This window comes from Oryzias latipes, chromosome 11 (assembly GCF_002234675.1).
Source record: "Oryzias latipes chromosome 11, ASM223467v1".
Lineage (NCBI taxonomy): Eukaryota > Metazoa > Chordata > Actinopteri > Beloniformes > Adrianichthyidae > Oryzias > Oryzias latipes.
The window spans coordinates 2,807,268-2,829,749 of NC_019869.2; the positions used below are offsets into that span (position 1 = coordinate 2,807,268).

The 22,482-nt window shown below is 42.1% G+C and overlaps 1 protein-coding gene across 1 annotated transcript in view; it reads left to right on the plus strand.

Annotated features, from left to right (window-relative positions):
* The window catches only part of LOC101174441 (zinc fingers and homeoboxes protein 2), a 146,711-nt gene extending 126,053 nt beyond the window's left edge, over positions 1–20,658 (plus strand). Inside the window, exons 3-5 of the mRNA XM_023960308.1 lie at positions 4,410–7,690; positions 9,372–9,555; positions 18,747–20,658. Of these exons, the coding sequence (XP_023816076.1) occupies positions 4,731–7,690; positions 9,372–9,552 (3,141 nt within the window). The 5' untranslated portion in view covers positions 4,410–4,730 and the 3' untranslated portion in view covers positions 9,553–9,555; positions 18,747–20,658. The remainder of the gene's footprint in view (positions 1–4,409; positions 7,691–9,371; positions 9,556–18,746) is intronic.
* The last annotated feature ends 1,824 nt before the right edge of the window (positions 20,659–22,482 follow it).

Below are 22,482 nucleotides of genomic sequence, written 5' to 3' on the forward strand. Positions count from 1 at the left end.
TCTTTGGAATACGTTTTTTTTTGTTGAAAAAAAGGATAGGATGGATGGGTTTTTATAAAAAGGGGGGGTGGGGGGGGGGGGTAGTAAGTCACGCTTAGGAGGCAGTTGGTGGTGTAAACCTCGTCTTAATGTCAACCGGGGTGGCATTGGTTCCTATTTTAGTCTTTGGTATGACCTGACAGTGGATTTGAACCTACAACCCTCCCGTCTCAGGGTGGACACTCCACCACTTGGAGTCAGGAATTGGTTATTGGTAACTGCAGTTTCTGGACAGGCAGATAGAATATGTTTGCCCATAAAGTTGACTTTAACACATCCGTGACTGCAGCCGTCTTACCTATGGACCATAGATTTGTTAGTGAAGGCACCACCTCTAGATCACTGCTTCTGTCAGTATTTTGACACCCCACCCGAAGCTCACCTGACATCCACTCACAGCTCCCGGTGTTATGCAGAGTTCTGCATTCCTGCCAAAAGATGAATGCCTCCAGCCGGAGCGTGCACAGATCAAGTGAAAAGCCTCAGCTGGTGTGTTTTTGTGGCAGTTATTGTCAGAGATGACACTGCCTCTTACGGTGGTTACTAAACCCCGAAACCCGGACTCAAGTCACCTGTTTTTACAGATTCCTCGAGTTGCATCATGAATACATTTTTAAAAATGGTTGGATTTTCTGTAGGTTATCAGTATTAGTCAACACGTTTGAAAAATGTTGGCATATTGGGTCATGGCAAAAAGTCAGCAAGTCTTCAACTGTGTAACGGACACCGATACTCTAGATTTGAACTCTTTTTATGGCCACCATTTTGCCTGACATAACAAGCTTTTTCTCAGTGATTTCTTCCTAGTCTGGTTTGGGTTTTTCTTTCTTCCTCCTCCTGCTCATCTTCTACCTTCCTCTTCTCCATATGCCGTCCCTCCATTCCTTCTCTCATCTGCGTCTGCCAGGCCATGGCCTAGTTAAAGCAGCCCCTGCTTTGCGCCTGTTCTCTATTATTAACTTGGAAGTTGTCAGACTTTTTCTTCGTTCCGTTATCTGTGGGCTGCTTCTCCACTGTCTGTGATTCCCTCTTTTCACCGCTTTTCCTCCTCCCTTCCAATGCTTTTGAGGTGTTTCCATTATTTTCTTTCATATTTGTGCTTCTTAGCCCCACTATTCCCATATTGATGCCTACCTGTCACCCCCTCACAACCTCTTCTTCTTCGCCTCCGTATTTGTTTGTACCTTGCTTTCTCTGTTCCATTGTACAGATGATGGCTGTCAGGAGATCTCATCACTGCTTCTCTCTCATTACACGATTACAGGGTAATTATCCTGTGAAGTTGTCTTTGCCCGAATCTATGAAAGACTGCTAATGTCTTTTTAATGGGGTTTGGAGTTTGGAGACTTATTCTTTTTTTGTCTTTTGTAGTTTCAGCGGAGTCGTCAAATGTGTTGCTTTAGCGCGTGATTGGCCTGGAACAGCGTGTCCTCATTATGTGGCGTAACTTTTTTAGAATTTTCAGAATGCCATTTTGCTCCCTCTTGTCAATCAAATTTCCTTCATCTTTAACTCCTGGCCTCCTGCCTTTGTCAAAGAATGCTGTCATTTTTCAGCGCCTGATTAGACCTAAAGGGCCACTGATGTTTTAGCGAAACGCCGACACAGAAATCCGGTTTGGGTGTTGGAGTAAAGAGAAGGTCCTTTGGCTCGATCGGTGCTGAGGAATTTTATATTGAATGTGGAGTTCCAGACTAATTACAACCGCTCATGATGATATACTCTTCATGGACCGTAACTACCTTAAATTCATCTCTTTGATTTTCTCTCAGACCTGCATGCCACAGAAAAACACAGTAATCTTTTCTGAATTGGTAGTCTTCGCAAGGAAATGATCAAAATAAGTTGGAGAAAATGCAACTTTTGTCTGAAGCAGCCTGGGAAAGCTGTCTGCCCGAGACCACCTTTTAGTTTCTGATTACAAGAGCACATTCAAATCCCAGTAATGGCATTGATAGGGGCTGCCACTGTAAACTCGCTGATTTGATTTTATGGGATTCAGATCTAAACTAGATGAGGGCTTCAGAAATGACAGCTCTTGTGTAAGCTAATATGTAAAGGCTCCTTTATCTGGGGCTGAAATGAAATTGGGCAAATTCACATAACCATGAATCAAATAATCACATCTTAATACATTTTTTCAGACATCTTTGAAGTCACTGATTGCATGAAGTCAGTGTTCCGAACTCTGGACAAATAAACACCATTCTTTATAAGCTATTCTTCAGGGCTTCTTTTTTTGGGTGGGGGGGACTTTTTTCTTCAGCTTTCCAGCAAGTCAGAACAAGGAAAAAATCTGATTTTCTTTTATTCTTCAATATCCTTTTCGTTTCTCTTCCCCAACCGTGTTAATAAAAAAGTAAAATGGGAGAGTTGTGGAGTGTATAGGTTTCCAACATTTATTCAGGCTGACTTCACCTTAAACTTAGACACTCTGAAATATTTACTCATCCATTCAAATAGCAGAATTCAGGTGTTCCAGTCCCCCCAATGGCACCAGGTGCACAAAATCAGGCTTTTACAAGCGTTTATGAAAGAACGGGCTCCTCTCAGTGAATTAAAGAGAACGGTGACAGGATGCTCCCAGACAACAAGTCCAGTCATTGAAAAAATGTTCTCGCTACTTAATAATCTACGTTCAACTGTCAGTGGCATTATGACAACCTGACAACAATTGTTACTCAGCCACAGAACCGGTCTGGGGTCAGCAGATACCAGTTAGAATGGTGCTCAGGAATCGCCAACTCTCTGTAGAGTCAGTTGTTCCCATAAACCCACTTCCAAAACATGTGAAGAGCCTACCTGGAACAGGTGAAGGTGTCATGGCATCAAATGTGTCACATCAGGAACTATAGCTTTAAGCTCAGGAACAGATGAGTGAATATACAGTCTAACTGGCAGATATGACATTGTGATGAAACTAAAAACTTCACAAAGGTGTTTTGTTCTTGCACCACATCACAAGTTTTAACTCAGGGACTGTAGATATGTGGGTACTTACTTATGGACACATGTCAGTGTACTCTGTATTTTAACTCTAAAAGCCGTGTTGTGTTCTGTAAAGGGCCTACATCATGCTGTTCTCAAGCCTTTCAGAGTAAACTATATCCATATATATGATAATATATACAGGCACACTTAAGAATGTTTTTTTTTTTTTTTTTAGAAATATGACTTATTTACACAGCCTTTTTTCCTAACCGGACGTAAGACGACTCGATCTCTGAGGCATCGGTTTTGCCCTTAGGGGTGCCGCCATTTCATGATATCAACCTAGAGCCGTCCTTGGCAGCGTGTCAACGTTTCGCCCAGGACATCCAAACGTTTGCAAATATGGATGTGCATTAGTGCAGATAAAACGAAAGTGTTTTTGCCGATCACCACTAGCTACATGGAGAAAGTGTGTGTGTGTGTTGGCCTGGGGGCGGGGCTGGCAGCGCAGACTCTTCCTGGAAGGGGCGGTTCCGCACTTTGTGACATCACAATGTGAGAACCCACTTGCTTTTGTGGATTGGATGGGCTGGTGCTCAGAGTGCAGGTTTTTAGAGGAATTCTCAGAGATCCGTTAATGGAGCAAAATACCACTTTGGGGTTGTGTTTTTTGTGAGGACTGAACTTTATAAATCCACTTAAAAGCTCAAAAAAGTTGATATAGCATGATATAGGCCCTTTAAAGTGCACACATAAGGCTTGCACGCTCATGCACAGGAAAATACCTTGCAGATACACAGCCACATGTACACATGTAATGTCTGTACTAACTTACACTTCATGTTTCTGCTACATTTGGACACTGCATGAACCACATAAGATGGATAGCTTTTTTTCCTAGATACAGTCCTCCCCCATTCCACATGCCTCTATGTTGAGACATACGGCAGAATTAAGCCGCATTCTCAAATGACCATTTAAAAAGTATGAATAGATCTTACCAGTCCTACTTTTTTTTACTTTTTATTTCTACCTTACAAGATGAGTTGTTGCATAGGGAGCATAAAGTATTTCATCAACTTGCTCTAAAGAATTCTGCAGAATACTCTAAAATATATATCAGAATACCTAATATTTTACTAATGAGACCTAAGCTAATTGTTTTTTTTGTTTCTAGTTTGTATTCTTGGTTTTCTCCTTAAAGGAGGAAGAAGTCTTTGAAGAAAGATTTGCATCTGCTGAAGTACTGGTTACTTATTGTGCTCCATCTGTCATTGCTCTTCTGGCTTTTTTCATGTCCTTTGATTTATTTAGAGTAGCAGAAATTCACATAACAAACACTTAAAAATTTAGAAGCGGACTTGTTCAAATCAGTTCTAAGGTGACCACAATCAGACAATCATCTTATTTACTCTTCTTTCTCTATGTTTTCTTTTTAGATTGAGCACCTCTGCTGTCTGTGATGCCCTCCCATGACGCCCAGGTTAGTAGCTGACACTGCCAGTGAGCGGGAGACGCCACTGCACAACCGGTCGCGGGCCTGCGCCATCAGCCGGTTCTCGCCCTCCCTCTCACACGCTGGAGACTCCAACTCCAACCACCTACCAGTGTCCACACGCATTAACGACGATCCACCCCTGTAAGTTTCTCTCCGAAACCGACACGCTGACGTCCACGGCCACCAGCAGCAATTGCCAAAACCTGCAACATCATCGAAGCAATCCGCAACACCAGCAGCATCACTACCAGCAGCGCTCATCATGTCCAGCCGTAGAAAGTCCTCCAACCCTTGCATGGTCAGGGTCATCAGCGACCTGCCTGATGAGCAGGACGACCCAGAGGAGGTGACAGGCTTGCAAGGATCGTCAGGCAAAGTTCTGACAGAGAAAGAACAATCTGAATCATCAGGATCTACAGAAAAGGGGGGAAACCCCCAGCAAGTGAAATCAGACCAGCAGACATGTTTGCAACAGGCGGAAAATGGGCACCCTGAGCCTTCTCTCCATGAAGAGTTTGGTAAAGGACTGCAACCCCCAGTCATTGAAGAAGTACAAGCCAGAGGGATGAAAGACAAGGGAGAAACGGAATCTGACCAAGTGTCTCAGAAAAAGCCGGCAAAAGGTTATGAGTGCAAATATTGCCCATTTTTGACACAAAACCTTAATGACTTTAAAGGACACGTGGACTCTTACCACCCTAATGTCATTCTAAATCCAATGTACCTCTGTGCTGTGTGCAACTTCAACACCAAGAAGTTTGACTCACTTACAGAACATAATGAGAGCCAGCACCCAGGTGAGACTAACTTCAAGTTCAAGAGGGTAAAAATGAACAATCAGACTATCTTAGAGCAGACAATCGAAGGCAGAGACAATTCAGCTGAATGCGCGACGACAAATGAAAAAGACAGCACCTCTGTGTTTGCACCATGCGTATCTACCGCGGTGAAAAGCCCGGGTAGTGTACAATCGCTCTTTGGAGGAAGTGAACCGAAAAGCCGGCTGGACAGCTTGATGCAACCGAATCAAATCACAGCCGTGAACATCAACGGAACAGTCATCATCCCTGAACCCACCATGCTCCAAGGGCTTTCCCATGTTTCTCCAATGCTCCAGCGTCCACCGAACTTCAATTCTGTACCAAAAATAGCCGTTCCACTGAACACTACCAAATATAACCCTTCTTTAGATGACAACCTGACATTAATCACTTCCTTTAATAAGTTTCCATACCCGACACACGCTGAGCTGTCATGGCTTACAGCTGCCTCCAAGCACCCGGAGGAGCAAATCAAAGTGTGGTTTACCACCCAACGGCTGAAACAAGGCATCACTTGGTCCCCAGAGGAGGTGGAAGAAGCCAGGAAGAAAATGTTCAATGGTTCAATTCCTCCTGCCCATCACACATTCACAGTTTTACCTTCAAGCCCCATTTCTGAGTCATCTTCCAAATCGTCCAAGCAGCCAATTGTCTACACAACAGTTGAGTGTCCCAGTCATGTACGAACACATGCGTTAAATGGGTCCAGTGTAGTCACCACTACGTACTCCTCTACAGGAATCGTCAATGGTTCCAGTCGTACCCTAAAGCGTTCCCTGCCCACACACCTAACATCCGTCTGTGGCCCTGAATCAAAGCGGCCCATAATGGCAGTTGCTCCGCATCCCGGTGACCCTAAAGATAAGGTCCTAATGGCTCCTCCTCCACCGCCTCCCCCTCAAAAAGACCGCTTTCAGATGGCCACACCTCCTGTTCGTATGGAGGCAAGGAGAGGTGCAACTACTCCTTTGGTCAATGCAGAGATGAAGAGGCAATCTATTGCTGTGCCTTTAATGCCACCTCCATCGTCCTCTTCAACGCCTTCTTCATCATCGAAGGGAAAGAGTCTCTCTGTAGTTGGAAACACCAAAACAAAACCAGTTGTCTCTCTCCCATCAATAGTCTTTCCAGAGTCTTTAACAAGGCCAATGATAGCCCCTCCACCAATCTGTGCCCCTCCATTTAAAAACTCATTGTTGATTCCCCGCACTGCACCCCTCTCTTCCAAAGAAAAGCACGCCAATCCCCACACTTTGCCAGCTTCTGATTTGACTCTACCAAACTCTCCCCCACCTAATAATTCACAGATAAGAAGGCCACCTATTATCCAGTCCATTCGTACTCCATCTAAAACTCCCTCGCAGATTCAGGGGTTTCCTGCAGATGTCAGTAAACTAAAAGAGCCACAAGGTGTAGATCTCAAAGCTAACTACCCCAGAGGAGACAAAGTCCCCAGTCTTCTGGCAGAGGCCAATGGGACTTCGCATTTGGATGGGAAATGGACCCACGGTCAGTTGTCCTGTGGTAATAACAATGGAATTGTGCATTTGGACAACGGTGACACACCAGTAACTCGGAAGCCAGATTTTCAGCAGAAGTCCTCAGTGATGACTCAATTCCCTTTGCTTGAGAGGATGAAAGGTAAAACAGCAAAACAACTGAAGATCTTGGAGGAAAGTTTCTTGGGAAACAGCTTTCCTACACAAAGTGATGTAGACAATCTGGCAGTTACTACGGGCTTGTCCCATCAGGAAATCGAAAGTTGGTTTGGGGAGCGGCGTGCGTTGCGGGATAATCTGGAGCAGGCCCTCCTGAACTCCATGGGCACAAAGAGGGTCGGCATTGGTGGTACTGCTGGCATAAGTGAGAACAAACTTAGTCAGCAGCACCGAACTCTGCAATTGAATGGGATTCACAAAACAAGCACGACCTTGGGCAGTGTCAAAAGTCCTCCTCCACCAGCACCTCCTGGTGCCGTTCTGCCCTCTATTCCCAAACCGAATTCCTGTTTAGTGCCTCCAGAAAGCCAATCCCTGGCACTCCTTAAGGACGATTTTCCTCAAACTCAGTGGCCTTCCCTTGAGGAGTTTAGCCAGCTGGAGGGTCAAATGGGCCTGCCTCGCACGGAACTTAGCCGCTGGTTCACTGACACACGGCTGCAGAGCAGCAGTGTGGAGCTGAAAGAGCTTTTTCATAAAAATGGATTAAATGGTGTGCAGGGGCAGCCTGTAAGTGCCCTTGAGAACACTCCATCCAGCATCATACAAGCCTGCCAGGACGGAGCCGTCACGAACAACAGCAGTAAGGTGCTGGAGATGGAGTTGGGCTGGCTCATGGACCAGCGTTACAAGCACTTCAGCAGTCAGCAGCACGCTGAGCTCCAAGACCGGTTTGCTGGCAGGTACATGAACTGTCTTTTCTTTTGCATGTATCTTTCTAAATCGATAGATCTTGTTAATTTATCATCATTTGAGTTAGACAACATTTTCAACTTACACTATCCTGATGTAGCTGCTTTATACTCCTGACTCTAAGGTTTTCCCAGATGTTTTTTCTTCTGTGCAATATACAGACTCTTTCTGATCATTTCTAAAATGAAATCCAGCCCCCCCCCCCATGGGAAGCCATGGTTTCATAGCAGCTGCATTATTTTTGTTTTGAAGGCATTAATCTACAAAGATAGATGACTTTATTTAGTCTCCCTTCCCGTCACAAGCAGCTTGGGACGTGTTTGACCAGATAAAACGGCGGTTAGGTTGGAAACCAATATCTGCACAATAATTTGAAGAAGCGTTTTATTTATCCCTGGAGTCGGTCCCGAGTTCTCCTCAGTCTGGGTGTGAACCTGCACTGACAGCACATTGGAGTTCGTCTGGCTGCTCTGTAATCTGTAAAGCCATTGATGTACATAAACAAAGCTGGATCCAGAGCTGTCACACAGACAGCCGTCAGCGAAGATGAGATTTGAATTGAGGAAATGTTTATTTTGATCTCTAAAGGTAAAATAGTTCCTGTTTTTAATAGAGTTCTTGCTGATAGTCTCCATGTTCACACTCTACAGAGTATTTTTTTTTCTTTCTTTTTTTTAATTTCAAAAAAGAAAAGTTCCACTTGTGACCCCCTCGTGTTCTGTATGATTTTATGCTATTAACTTTGCGCTTTAAAAATCATAAAATGATTGAGCTTCTTTTGATTCTGTAGAAGAAATGCAGTTAAAAATGAAGAATTTGGAAGTAATCCAGGGTCCTGCTAATTTTCAGTCCAGTTTTTTGGACTAATTTGAATATTACTTTAACCTCTGGTTGTTTCTTCAGTGCTTACTTGGGATTTGGGAGCATGATAAAAAGGGTTTTCTTTTTGGTGAGAGTTCACAACTGGGACACTGACAAGATAATCATTTTTGCTCTTATTATTCTGAATTTTAATGTTCTTTTTAATGTTTTTTTTTCTTAAATACAAAAAACACTTTAAAGTATTTCTGTAGTCTACTTGCAATGAATTAAAAAAAGGCTGATAGGTCATTTTGGTATGAATTAAATGTGAGCGTATAAGTGAAATAATGCACACACAAAAAAAGCAGTTTGGAACGGTTTTCTAGTGATGAAATCCTTATTCCTCTTGCAGAAATTCTCAATGCAAATGAGCTGCTTCCAGCTGAGTCTCTCCCCCTTTAAGACTATTTTAGCCAAGCACTTTTATTTGTAATCGCACCTCAGCGCTTTGACAGCACGACTCTCAAACGGATGCCGGTTTGAATAACAAAACTGCCAAAGAAAAAGCACATGCAAATTAACAGACATCATGTAAAGTGAGGCAGATTTCTGTTGCTCCCATTTCCACTCCACTGTGCATGATTGCTGCACTTTTCACACTACAGATATTTTGATATGGAAAGGTCAGAGTTTCCATTTAAAAAAGGCTGTCAAATGACTGCAGCTAAACTTCAGAAAAGAAAGCAGCTCCATCAGGCTTTAGACTTCAAAATACAAAAGTTCAAGTGTGGTAATGACATGCCTGTGTTTTGTTTTTTTACCTAAAATGCTAGTAATGTAACTGGGATTACGTTGATTGTGGTCCAACAGACTGAGGCCGCAAAGTGCAGCAGAGCTGAAGAACGGGGGACAGAACTGGGGAGTCATGGGAGGAGCACGGGGCATGTTTGGGGGCTGGCTCGATGATGGACACTTTAGGAGGGGACGGGAGCTGCTCCTGGACATGGACAGGAAGATGGCAGAGGAGACGTCTGGGCGTCTGACTGGATAATTGGTGAGTTGTGTTCACCTCTTCCATGGTTTTGCTCAGTGGAAACACCATTTCCAGCTGGCCCCTATTTTTTTGTCCTTTTATTTGTTTTTGAGTCCAGCAGCCGTGTTTGTGCAGATTCCTTTTGCAATTCTTCTTGGCTTTTGTTCAAAAAGTTTGCCTTCCCACATTCTAAAATAAAAAATAAAAAAAATAACAAGAAGTTTTGGGTATAGAAACTAAAATTTGAAATTTGATGACTTTCACATGTTTACACAATACAAGAAAAGACAACTGTTTCTCAACCATCTTCACAAAATGTCAAAAGGTTAAATCTGCAATTGCAACTGAGGTTTCATTGACCTTTGACCCTGGGAAAAGACTGCTATCCTGAAAAAGAAACCCTTTAGTACCATCTACAAATTGAAACTCCTTGGGATTTGGATCGTCGCCTCCTAACTCCTGGAATATTACTGGGAAGCTACTTGGAAACAATTTTGCTTTTGTAGATTTTGAACGACGTTGGCGTGGCGAGCTCACAAAGGAGCCGTTTCTTTATTGCTCGCAGTTTTAATCGAAATATTGTGAAAATGTAAAACATATATCCCTGGCCTGAGCTAAATGAAGTGATATAACATAAGAGACGACCATATTAGGAATGTGGGTGTGGCTAACCAAAAGGAAATCCAAAAGTTGACTTTTGCCAAATTCCTTACATAAACTCCCGGGCGACGTTTACCGGGTCCTTGGTGGAGCGGGCAGACCGGATGGTAACGGCTGTGATTTCGGACGAGTCTAGCCGTAATTCCAGCCGTCACATCGGCGAATGTCCTGTCGCCTAGCAACCGTAAGTCGCGAACACAGACGAGTAGTGAACCTAAACATTTTCCTGACTTATTTGATCCAACTTTTAATCTTGGAGGTGTAAGTATAAAAAGTTGTAATTATCTCCAACTCCGGGTCCCGCTTCACCGTCCACCATTGTTGTCAGAAGATGTTCGGGTTCGGCCGCAATGCATCTTGGGACATGGACAGCATAGAATGAGACACCAGACCAATCTGTGAGCAACATGAGCTTAAAACGGGGCAAAAAGTTTTTACTCCTTTCAAAAAAGTATTCAAACAAAAGTGTTCAGATTTGATCAGCTGATTCTGAACGTTGATCGCATAAGCCGTTAAGCCAGCTTTGACAGAGACGTCTCAGGTGTTGAAGTTTTAATGCTTAAAGCTGAGAAAAAGAGTATTTTCCGGCTGAAATTGTGGGTATGGTGGGGTGGGGGGGGCATAGACTTTCTGACTTTTGGTCCAGCTAATGACGTCTGCAACCAGGTCCTCTTGAAACGACGCCGCTCGTGGCTTTAATTTTGGATTATTTTGTTATTCTTTTTGTTTGCGATCCTGCAGTTCCTTGTTTTTTAAGAAAGAAGGACGGCTAAGCTAACCGAGTCCAGACAGGAGGAGCTTGCAGGGTAATTTCTTTTAATTAAATCATCAACTAGGTCACATTCACAGTAAAAAAGAAATACTTTTTTTTTTTTTTTTTGGTAGGACGTGTGTTGATTATGCCATCAAATGCCAGAAATAATTAGCAATTTGTGACTTTATTCATTCCTCTGCAGAAACAAAAGCAGAGTTTAACAAGTGAGTGGAAAAAAGTGCACTTCAGAATTTGTCATAAAATATTTTGCTTCTAATGCTTAATTGGATCGCAACACTTTTAAACATGTTGTTTTTAATCAGACGTCCTTTATGTTTTTAGCTTATCTCTGTCACGCATTAGAGGTCAGAGGAATTACTTGATGCCGCTGGAAAACGGGTCCATGTGCATTTCTATGGGAACAAGCAGCAAACCCAGAATTCTCTCTACTATTTATGGATTATTCTTGCCTTTTTTCTCTCCTATCGTAAGTCAATCGTCATTAGCTTTAGTGTTTAGGATCATTTTGCTTGTTTCTGAAAGGCGTGATCATCATCTGTTCTGGTTTCATCCTGAGAGGGGTCAGAGGTCACAAAGGGTGGAACCTGCAAACAACAACAAAAAGGTCTCCAAAGGCTTTAGGCATGCACGGTGGGGACAGGCAAATCCACACAGAGACAAATAAAGCTGAATTGGGGGGGAAAAATGTTAATTCAAAATAAAAAAATAAAAAATTGGATGTCTTTTTAACTCCAAAAAATGTAAATTGTACTCATGAAAGTTGAAGTATTTTCCATTTGAACTGGTTGTGTGAAAACTGTCTTCATAACTAAACAACAGAAATGTGACTAATTGAGTGGCATAAATGTGAATTTCTGTTGAAACGACACCCTACTAGGAGCCTCATTTGCTTTGGCGCAGCACTGCTTACAACCTCAACAACCAAACTTGCTGGAAAGCAGGACGTTTCACATTATTGCTGTCCAACATTAGCTGCTCATTAGATCCTTTTTTTGTTAAGCTGAGAAAAACATATTTTACTTGAAAAAAAAACAGTTTTCTAGCTGCAGCCCAATCCCTTCTCCCCCTTTACGAAGCTCCGACCGAGCGGGTGATTCATCACAAACACAGATTCTATTAAACGGGACATAAAAACACTGCACATATGCTGCTGATGGCGCTGTGTGTAACTAAATCTGTGGGCTTTTTCACCCAGAACTGAAGGGACTGAGCTCCAGCCTGCGAGCGTTGAAGCCAACACTTCCATCCCAGGCAACAAACAGAGATCCTCCATCCAGCCAGTCGCTGTCTGTGTGTGTAGCTGTATGAGTTTTGGCTAAAACTCTTTAGTAACAAACACAAACTTCATTAAAAAAAAAATAGAGGAACAAAAAAAAAGCCTTATAGTAGACCCAAAATAGCAGCAGACTCCCTGGTGGGGCAAAGTTAGATAGATAAAAGGCTCCGCCTAGGGCAAAGAGTGATGACAGAGTCTGCTGCTTCTTCCCTCCACTGTCAGATCTGACAGAAGATTGAACGTCTTAATGTGTCTGTGCCGTTATCAAAATAGAATCTGTTCAAATGGTTTCCCCAGCACATAAATATGTTTAAAAAATGAACTTTTGAAAGCTTGTCACTGCTTTTGGAGGCCTTCAAAATCCCAGCGTGACAGCTGAAATCAATAATCAATATCGGCAGCATCCTGAATAACCAATGAGCCTGGAGATTGCAAATGGCATGCTCGGTGTCAGCTGTGCTTCAAAAACCCATTTTTCTCCCCTCTTAATCCCCCATAAATTCATTTTTAATGAGGTTTTATTTTCCCAGAGGGGAGCAGAAGTTACTTTTTGCTCAAAAATATTTAAAAAGTTGATCTGCAGTTCGTCTTCACAAGTGCAGATCTAATACACCCACAATTATGAACTATAATAAAAGCTGTGAATGAGAAATTTCTGAAAATAAAATCCCGCAGTCCTTAAGAACTTAAAGTTTGTTCTGTTAATTAACTTTGGAAATCGAAAATTTACTTTCCATCTTCTAAATGACTTTTGATTGCTTTATAGAAAATCTTCTTTTGGAAAAACAATTAAGTCCGGCTCCCCGTCAAAAACAGAAACTTTCTGACAAAAGAAAACGGGTCGCAGAAGTCAAGACGGCAATATCAAAAGACAGATTGCGATGCCGTTCGGTTTTTGTCTGTTTTTCCAAAAGCAAATCAACAAAAACGTCAGAAAGAAAGGAGAAAATTAGTTGGTGACTTTTGAGATGAAATTTGTGAAATGCAGTCAGATAATTAATTCTGCCCATTATCCTTTAATCTCAGGAAATTAGATTCGATTTTCATGTTTTTTTTTCTCTTATTTTGATCTTGTTCTTGAACATGTTTTCCTCACTTTAGGTGAGATATTAGTTTTTCTTTTGCATTGCTGGCAGGCGAGGAGCCTAAAGGCAGAAAAAGTTTCAACCAGACGACAACAAAGACTCTGTTGTGTGTTAATATCCAGAGTTTTTGGGGTTAAATTTGGCTGTAAATGAAATGTAAATAAAGAAAAACATCCATCAAAGTGAGTCTTGACCCAGACAAAGTGCTTCGTCAGTAAAACGGCAGCGTGACTCTTTTGTGGAGGTTTTTTCTCTCTCCCAGACTCCCCCATTGTCCCCCCCCCCCCCCCCACCAACCCACACGCCCCAATGACGAGAGCGAAAACAACCCCGCCTTTGTTTGTTTACAAAGAGGATTTGTCTCATAAAGTTGCAAAAATAAAAGAAAAAGCTTACATTTAAGCAGAGCGCTGCTCTTTGCCCCCCCCCCCTCCTCCTGAAATACCTAAAGAAACTTTGACATCAGAAGAAGCTCAGAGAGGTTTGCTTGTCTGGAGATAATGAATGAACATGAACGGCTGTCTCCTCTCTGGCTCTTTGGAGCTGGAGACGCTCAGTTCAGGTGCCAGTTGAGAGCGGAGGCTGGGGGGGGGGGGTCTCTTCTCCAAATCCGTTTGGCTCACAGAATCACCGACTGTTGACTGAAGATCGGCTCCAAGCAGATCAAATATCAAACTTCTGCTGAAAGAAAAGTCCAAAAACAAAACCTCTCATCTCAACATTTAGTTCTCAAACTCCAAATGTACTATTTTAAAGCCTCATTTGTGTGTAATCGCTTAAATGGCTAAATGTTCAGCAGAAGTTCAAAAGCAGCAAAGTCCTGCTGACTATTATGACTAAGAAGTGATTAAATCTTCCTTTTTTCTGTGATTAAACTCCAGAGTCAGGCAGGTAATTGCCATTCTGCTTCATTGCTTTTATACGTACATGTTTATAGGTCTTCCAGGCTCCTAATTGTGTGATTAATCGCTCGAAAGCAGAAAATCTGAAGCGTTAATGCTCCAAACCTTTTAGAATGACCACTTTGTCTTCAGGTTTTTCTTCACTACAACATTCATTTCATGTCAGTGGATTTCTATCCAGGTATGGGTGGGTAATGGATCTCCACCTTCATGCCCCCCCCTGTAGATCACCCCCGAGCTTCAGTTTTTAAAGATTCGGATGGAAATTCAGACTCAGAAACTTTTTTTTTTTTACCCCACATTTGGAATCCAGGTCTTATTCCTATCCCACATCCTGTGGCTTCCCTGCAGCTTAGAGGCAGCAAAACAACCTGCAGGCGCTTCACTGACACCTAATCATCACATTATGTGATCATGTATCATGACAGAGAATAAAGCATTTCGGTTTCCTTGGTAAAGTTTCACATCCATATGATTATTTCTCTCCATTCCTGTGAAAAATCTCTGTTTTTTTTTGATTTTCCATCTTTTTTTAATTTTTTTTTTAAAGTTATTGTGTTTGGAGCTGCAGCGTAGCTGCTGCATGCCACAGCTGGAAGCAATGCTAAGCAGAGACGAACGTCAAGCTCAGAAGCAGCCAAACACTCCGATTAATTATACAGAACAGGAATCCGTGGGCGGACGCCATCCGAGTGGCATCCTTCACAATCCACCCAGAAAATGGGTCTTTTGTGGAGATGAAAATATTTCTAAGCTGAGTTTTTAATGAACTATCAGATATCGGATATTAAAAGGGGGAAGGTTCCACAGCAACCCATGACAAACAAAGTGCAATATTTGTTAGCGACCCTTAGATGATGTCATTTAAAGGTGAAATTAAAAATCTGAGCGGTGATGAAAAGGATTGTCAGGTTATCCTGACACTCAATTTTAGGAAGATTTTATTCAGATTCTTTAGAATCAGGAGCGGACAGAAAAGGAAAAGAGCCATTTTCTGAACTCTCTGCGCGCTCTGCCACTGGGAGGGGAAGGGGGGCGGGGTTGCTCCACACCAGCAGTCCCACGCACAACTCAGGGGCAAATTTCTGATGAACTACTGTCCCAGAAAACAACACAGGTTTTTAGATTTTGACTACAAACGGCATCATCATAATTTAAAGACGCTTAGAAAATAGAGGACTGCAGTGGATCTTTCACCTCTAAACAGTTCTCATGAATGTCAAATAAAGCAATAAATATCAACATATTGTAAAATTAGGTTGTAAAGTTAAGCCTTTCAATAGAACAATTGGTGAGAAACCAGCCTCTAGTGGTCATTTGAAGAACTGCAACAGTTTAAGTTTTCTCTGATTTTATTTTTGTGAAAGATGCTACTGGAGCTTGTAAAAAATAAATGACATGTATTTATAAAGCACTTTAAATTAAAAAAAACACACCTCAAAGTGCACATAAAAGCAAACATAGCACAATAAAAACTAAAACCCCAACCACAGATCAAACCTCTCACAATAAAGGGCTGCCGGCCCTGAAGACGCTGTCGGTCCGGTCCTCCTGTCACCTGAGCGTCTCCATCCTAAACCCAAGGAGCCCGGCAACCACCCCAGCCTCCAACCAGCCAGGAGGGGCCAGAGCAAGGGAACCATGGGGAAAAAGCAGGCCCATGACCCCCCCAACCCCAAACCAGACATTCCAGCCTGGAGTGAGAAGACACTAACTTAACAGCAAAGATGTAGAAAAATGAAATGAGCTGATAAAAAACTAAAGCCAACAAATGACTCATAAAAACAATTACATAATAAACTTCTAAAGAGAAAATTCAAACTTTAAAAGCTGCTTAAAGCTGATACATAAGTGGATGAGTCTTCACCTCCTCAGGCCGGCTGTTCCATGTTGGAGCGAGGCCTCGCCGTGGGTTCTGGGTCAAACTCCAAGCCCTCTTCAGCAGTCCTGGACCGGAGGACCGGAGGCCTCCTGGAGCCTCATGGGCTACAAGTAATTCAGATAAAAAGAGACCCCGTGCAGGGACTTTAAAATCGTTTCCTCTTTCTGGTTTTAGTCGTGGAAAAAAGTGGATTTCATTAAGTAACCAGAAGTCGGCTTGTTTCAGGAGGACCTGGTCAATTCGCTTGATTCTTAATGGGTTTTTGTGTTGGGATGCATTTTTGTCCACGTGTGTGGTTGAATCACACTCCAACTTCACAACAGAAATAAAAGACTCACATTCAGGCTCCAAAAGTCATTTTATTGTAGTTTTTTTTAACTCTAAAAATATGTTGGTTGATTAAAATGATGGAATCTTTTAGCTATTTGCTCATTTTCCAGAAGTGCTGCTGCTTTTTTTTTTTACTACATATTTATTAAACCCTGAGGAAAGTAAACCATGAAAATGAACCAGTATTCATACAAGATACATTTATGTAATATGAGTTAATTTCATTACATTCAGATTTTCATTTAAAAAAGAAGAACATTTCAACATTTAGTAAAATATTTAAAATGTGTGGAAAATTCCCCTTTGATTCATCTCTCCTATAAAAAAAACGAAAAACTTTAAATTATGGTGATTAAGTGCATTACAGAAATAAAAGGCATCATCTGTCATTGTACCAAAAAAAAAAACAATTTCCCATCAAAAACATTATTAAAATGTCAAATATATCCCTAATTTCAATCCATATCAGCAGCAGGGCTGTTATTTGGGTGGGGAAGGTCTAACTAAATTGTAGAAATGAGACAAATGCTTATAATGGGGATAATTCAGGGATTGAAGCAAATAAATAAAAAAATGACCTGTGGCTGTGTGGCAAAACAGCAATGAAGCTGTGGACGGTGTTCAAATAAAACATAGGGCTCTGTGTGTGTGTGTGTATGTGTGTACCTAAAACATCAGGTGAGGGTTAGAGGTCATGGCAGCCAAACGAGCCCAAGAAGAATGATGAACAACGTTTTTATTGGACAGTCGTAGCAATTTATGGAGCGAAATCTTCCTGTAAAAAATGATGTTGGTACAATGTTCCCAAATTGTGATTGTGTGTGTGTGTGTGTGTGTGTGTGTGTGTGTGTGTGTGTAGCATCCATTGTCCTGTCTCTCTAATCACAGCAGCCTGGGGCTTCATTTAATCAGCAGAGCGTGCCGCAGAGTCCCATAATAACTTATCAACAGCCATAGCTTATAGATGAAGGCTTAATTGCCAAAATGCTGCAGAGCTGCTCGGTCCGTCCTCATCAGAATGTAAAACAGCAGCAGCCGAGGCTAAAATTACCTGTTTCCAAGTAACCACAGTTTCAACAATAAAAGTCATTATTTTTTAACTACATTTTTTTTAACTAATTCACTTCAGTTTGACTCCAGATTAAAATGTAACAGATTTCATCAACAAGATCCACCGGCGCTCCTGCCGTGTTTTTATGTCTGAACGGAAATGTCAGCTTTGTGCTTACAGACGAGGACGACGACGTTTGTGGGGGGGCTTGGCCCCGCCCACACAAGCACACCTGGGGGGGGGAGTGAACTTTTCTTCTTTGGGATCTTCAGTCACATTCAAACCAACAGCAAAAAATAGAAATGATTCCTAAGAAAAAGAAATATTAGATCTGAAACCTCACAGAAAGAGGATAAATGTCACTGAAATCAGATAAAAATCATCATAAAATACATTTTCCTGGCCTAAACTCTCATTTCTATGTTTTCTTTGTAATTTCTTTGCAAAAAAACCCCAAAACAAATGTAAAATAAAAGCTATCTTCCTCACCTGAACCCATTTGCGTCTGGACAAAAAGAAATAAAAGCAGTTTTCTTCAAATAACAAATAAGATTTATTTATTTTTTTCATTTTTTTAACATAGAATAATTTCCAAACATCTCATTATTTCATACATTGTTTTGAGATAAAAGTTGTCTGAAGCAATGTATTTTTAAAAGATTTCAGCGTGAAAGTGGCCTAAAAACACTGCTGTTTGCCTTCAACAGATATTTAAAAAAAAAGGCTTTTTCAAGTAAAACATGTGACTTTCCTTTGCACAATTTGAAGAGTTTAATTGGCGATTCATTTTTTTAAAATTCCCTTTTACTTTTATCACATTTAATATTCTTTAAAATGCTTTTTTGTTTAAGCTTAAGCCTGAAAGATCAGGAGAATTTAAGCAGATTCGATTTTTGTGAAGATTTTTTTCAGACTCATTTCTCTTTAATTTGACTTTTTAGATAACATCCATAAAAGTGATTCTGCGAGTGTTCAGCTGCTGACTTTGGGTCTCTGTGAGTCACTTTTACACCCGGCAAACTTTCTACCAGGCGAACGGTTTGAAAAGAGCGCCGGACGCTCCACCACAGAGCCGTTACGTTGCAGCGAGTCTGGGTTGGGAGCCACGCCCGATCACCTGCTCCTTCTGCGTTTCTGTTTTGCTTTTTCCATGTGAAATGATCAGACGCACATTTCTTGTCTGCTGGGAAACGATTTTGCATTTTTTTAATCAGTCCCCCCCCCTCTCCTTTTTTTTTTTTTTTCTTTCAGGTGCGAGTTGGACTCGTCTCTGCCGCTGCTGCTGGAATCGTACGAGGATCGAAAATGAAGAACGGAGCTACAAAAAGAATTCTTTTTTTTCAATTAACAGATATTGTATTTTTTTTTCTTTTCTTTTTCTGTTTTACTGATTTTTATGATTGTCGCATCCGAGGTCACGCAGGACGTCCTCCTCCGCCATGCTGGAGGTGATCTCATCTTTGTTCTTGACCTGCCGTGACCCCCAACATTCATGTGACGCTTAATTAAGACACGGGGGCGGGGGGGGGTGGGTGGCCTCAGAGCTGCAGGCTTTTATTTTGGCGAGGAGCAGGCACGCATCGGTGCTGGAGGGAGATGAGCTCTGAGAGAAATTCAGGGTCACGATGTGTGAAGAAAATTGAAATTTCCCTCCAATTCAGTGGATTCCAGGTGTCCCCCCCCCCCCCCCCCCCTGTTCTGCACAGTAAAAGTGAGTTGGATTTTCCAGGTATAAAACCAAACGGAGGCGTGTCGGTGTGGGCGCCGCTCAAAGACGACAGGCGTTGCTGTGATCTCAGATGTGGCGGCGTTCTCTTAATGCGATAACGTTTCCTTTAAGGTGTGCGGCGCCGTTATGTGGAACAAAGTTCACGGTTCCTGTTGAGAGTTACACCGAATCTAGGACCTTTGCTTTCCTAGAAAACATACTTTTTCCCCAGAAAGGACGTCTAAAAAGAGAAAGTACGCTGGAAAATTCCGTTTTTTTTAACATGATTATTGTGAGAATTATGGATAAGCACAGTAGGATCAGTTCACACGTTCCTCTTCCAAAAGATGAACCATGACTTTCTTATTCTGAACGTCGTTTGCCAAGATAATGTTTTTATTTCCTAATTTCGTGCCCAGACTGGTGACGACGAGGAACTTAACAAAAGAGAAATTATTTCAAATTAGAGCATGAAGTCGGCTTATTTATAGATTTTAATCAAAAACACTTAAGTGGAAAAACAGGATTTATGACTTCTTTTTTTTTTTCTATTCAACAATCACATCACAAACCTCCCCCCTTTAGAAGTTTAGCCAGCGATCATCCGGATTTGTATTTTTCTGAGCATTCTACTTAGAAGAAAGCCGAGTCCCATTAACATCTGGAAGCTGGATAATAAGCGTTTCTCGCCGCTCTAAACTTTGCCCGTTCCGCTGGAGTTGCTTCATGAGCGACATGTCCCTGTAAGCCCCTTAAAAGCCCCTTAAATCCCACAAGTTTCCCTTGAAGTGAGCCCGGAGGGAGCGGGGGGGGGGGGGATTAGCGGGTGGTGAACCCGGCGGATGGATGGATGGACCACCAGACGTGGGTGAGGTGATGTTTTGCGTGACCCGGTTGCCGTGGAGATGTGAACAAGGTGAACCAGAGCACTGAATGTGTGCCTGCAGCAGCAGTCTGACTGTACACACTGACTGACAGACAGGGTTGGATTGAAAAACAAACAAACAAACAAGAAAAAAAGAAAAAAAACACACAAAAACGCCGAGTGCCAAAGCTGGGATCTGCTGCATTCTCACTACACTTTTAAAGAAGGGTCCTTCTTCTTGTTGATGTACATAGATCATATATGTTGGTTTGTTTTTGCTTTCCTGTATTGATACAGATTTGTAAAATTTTGCGGAAAAGGTTTGTTACATTTTTGTAAAATGGGAGCAATTCGTCCCCCTCCGAAACTTCCCCTCCCCCCCTTTCTTTTTTTTTTTTTTTTTTTTTTTTTAAATCCTAACCAGTTTGTCTCGGCTTTTGTTTGTTAGTTTGTTTTATTTTTTTCCCTAAAACCACACGGTGCCAGCAGTGGTATTTGGTGGATTTTATTTTATTTTTTTCCCTTTCCTTTCCCGTCTCTCCTTCTGGACTGAACCGGAGTGGAACCACTACAAAAAAAAAAAAAAGAGGAAAAAGAGCGACCGGTTGGCAATACTTCAGTCGTTTCATCTTCATCTAACCGGCGCTGGACTTCCGCAGCCACTTCCCGCTGAGAGGGAAGGGGGGGGGAGAGGCGGGGGGATGAAGGAGGAGGAGGTGGGGGGGGGGGGACTTCGCTTCACGTCCAATCAGATTTGAAGAAAAAAAAAACACGAAAAAGCACCTTTCAATTTTTAATTTTTTTGTTTTTTTCGTTTTTACTGTGCTGAAGTGAAGTCAAGTGCTATTATAATATTATGATATTATTATTATTATTATTATTATGACTGTAGCCACTCTGTCTGGAACCCTTTTTTCTTTTTTTTGAAGAAAAGCAAAAGGAAAAAAAAAAAAAAAACTAAAGCCAATCTGCACTTCTGGTTCCAGCGAACATGCTTGTATGACCAAGTGACTGTCGTGGATCTCTGTTTCAAAGAGGAACAAACCCCATCAAAAGAACAAAAGCAGTTAAGGATCTGTCAGTGCGGTGGCCGACGCAGAAGGAGGCGATGGCAACCATCACACAACCGCAAAAACCCACAATCCCGCTGCCTGACTCCCACCGTTTCCTTGCTTCCTGCTCTTCCTCCCTTTTTTCTTTTCACACTTCCTCTCCCCGTCCTCCTTTCTCTCTCTGTTTCCTCTCCGTTGTTTCCTTCTTCACACTCTGTCCACCGTCAGACACACCTGTACTAAACAAAAGAGACGAATAGCCTTTTATCCCATACAAGTTGGCTTGGTAGGCTTAGTTGAAACTAGTTCCATTCCGAAAAGAAGAATAATATTTAAAAAAGAAAAGAAAAAAAAAAGCTTCTTTATGTATTGCTTCTGCCACTGTAGTGTTCTGGTCAGATTTAAAGGTGATAAATGACATTTATCTGAAATACTCTATTTACAAATGCAAACCAGGGCTGGCCTCAAATCTCCTCGGCTCCGTCCAAAGTGTTCAGCAGCAGCTGGAGCTTCAGCAACGCTCCACCTGCTGCTGAACAGGCCTTCAAAGTTCACTCTTTTTGATTCTGATGTTAAACTGCAGCACCAGCAGCGCTCCTGTCCAGAAGCAGGAGCCAAAAGTCAGCGCTTGATCTGTCCAGGCGCGTGGTTTTCATTGAATATCCTTCTGCTGAATGTATTTGGAGAAGTGAATGTCAGGGGTTTGAATGTTTAAAGGAGGAGGAGGGGGGGCTGTGAGTATTAGCTGTGGTGAAGGTGTGTGTGTGCGTGCGTGTGTGTGTGTGTGTGTTGGAGCTGAATCCAGAGGACATCACAGCAGGAGGGATGTGTCCGTCCTCCTGGGATTCAGCCTCCGCTTTGCATCGTCCACAGAGAATCCACTAGAGCGGTCCGGCTCCTCTGCTTCCTGCAGCTGCAACGGCCAAGAATGTCAAAGCCTCTGGACCCGCCACAGAGGAAGAGTAGCTGCTGGGCTTCATCGCTCCCTTTCTTCAGTTCGATTTGTTTTTTCACTTTTCCTCCCGTAAAACAATCATCTTCCAAATCCAAAAACGTTCCTTAAAGCCACCAAAAAGTCTAAAAACCGTCGGCGTTCTAATCAGACGTATTCATGTCTTTGAGGGAATCTCTGATCTTGAGTTAAACCTTTGATACTTTAAGACAATCCGTATTTTCTTATTAGACAATTTAAAAGGCTTAATCTTTAAATGATTGCAGCTCCTATTATTTTTTTTTATTCTATTTTTCTTTTACTTTTGATTAAATTTCCTTTTCGAGGCGCTTTGAAATGTTCTCAGCAGATTTGAGGCCAACCCTGCTTTTTTTTTAGTTTTTTTTTAACAGATTCTGCTTCTTCTGCTA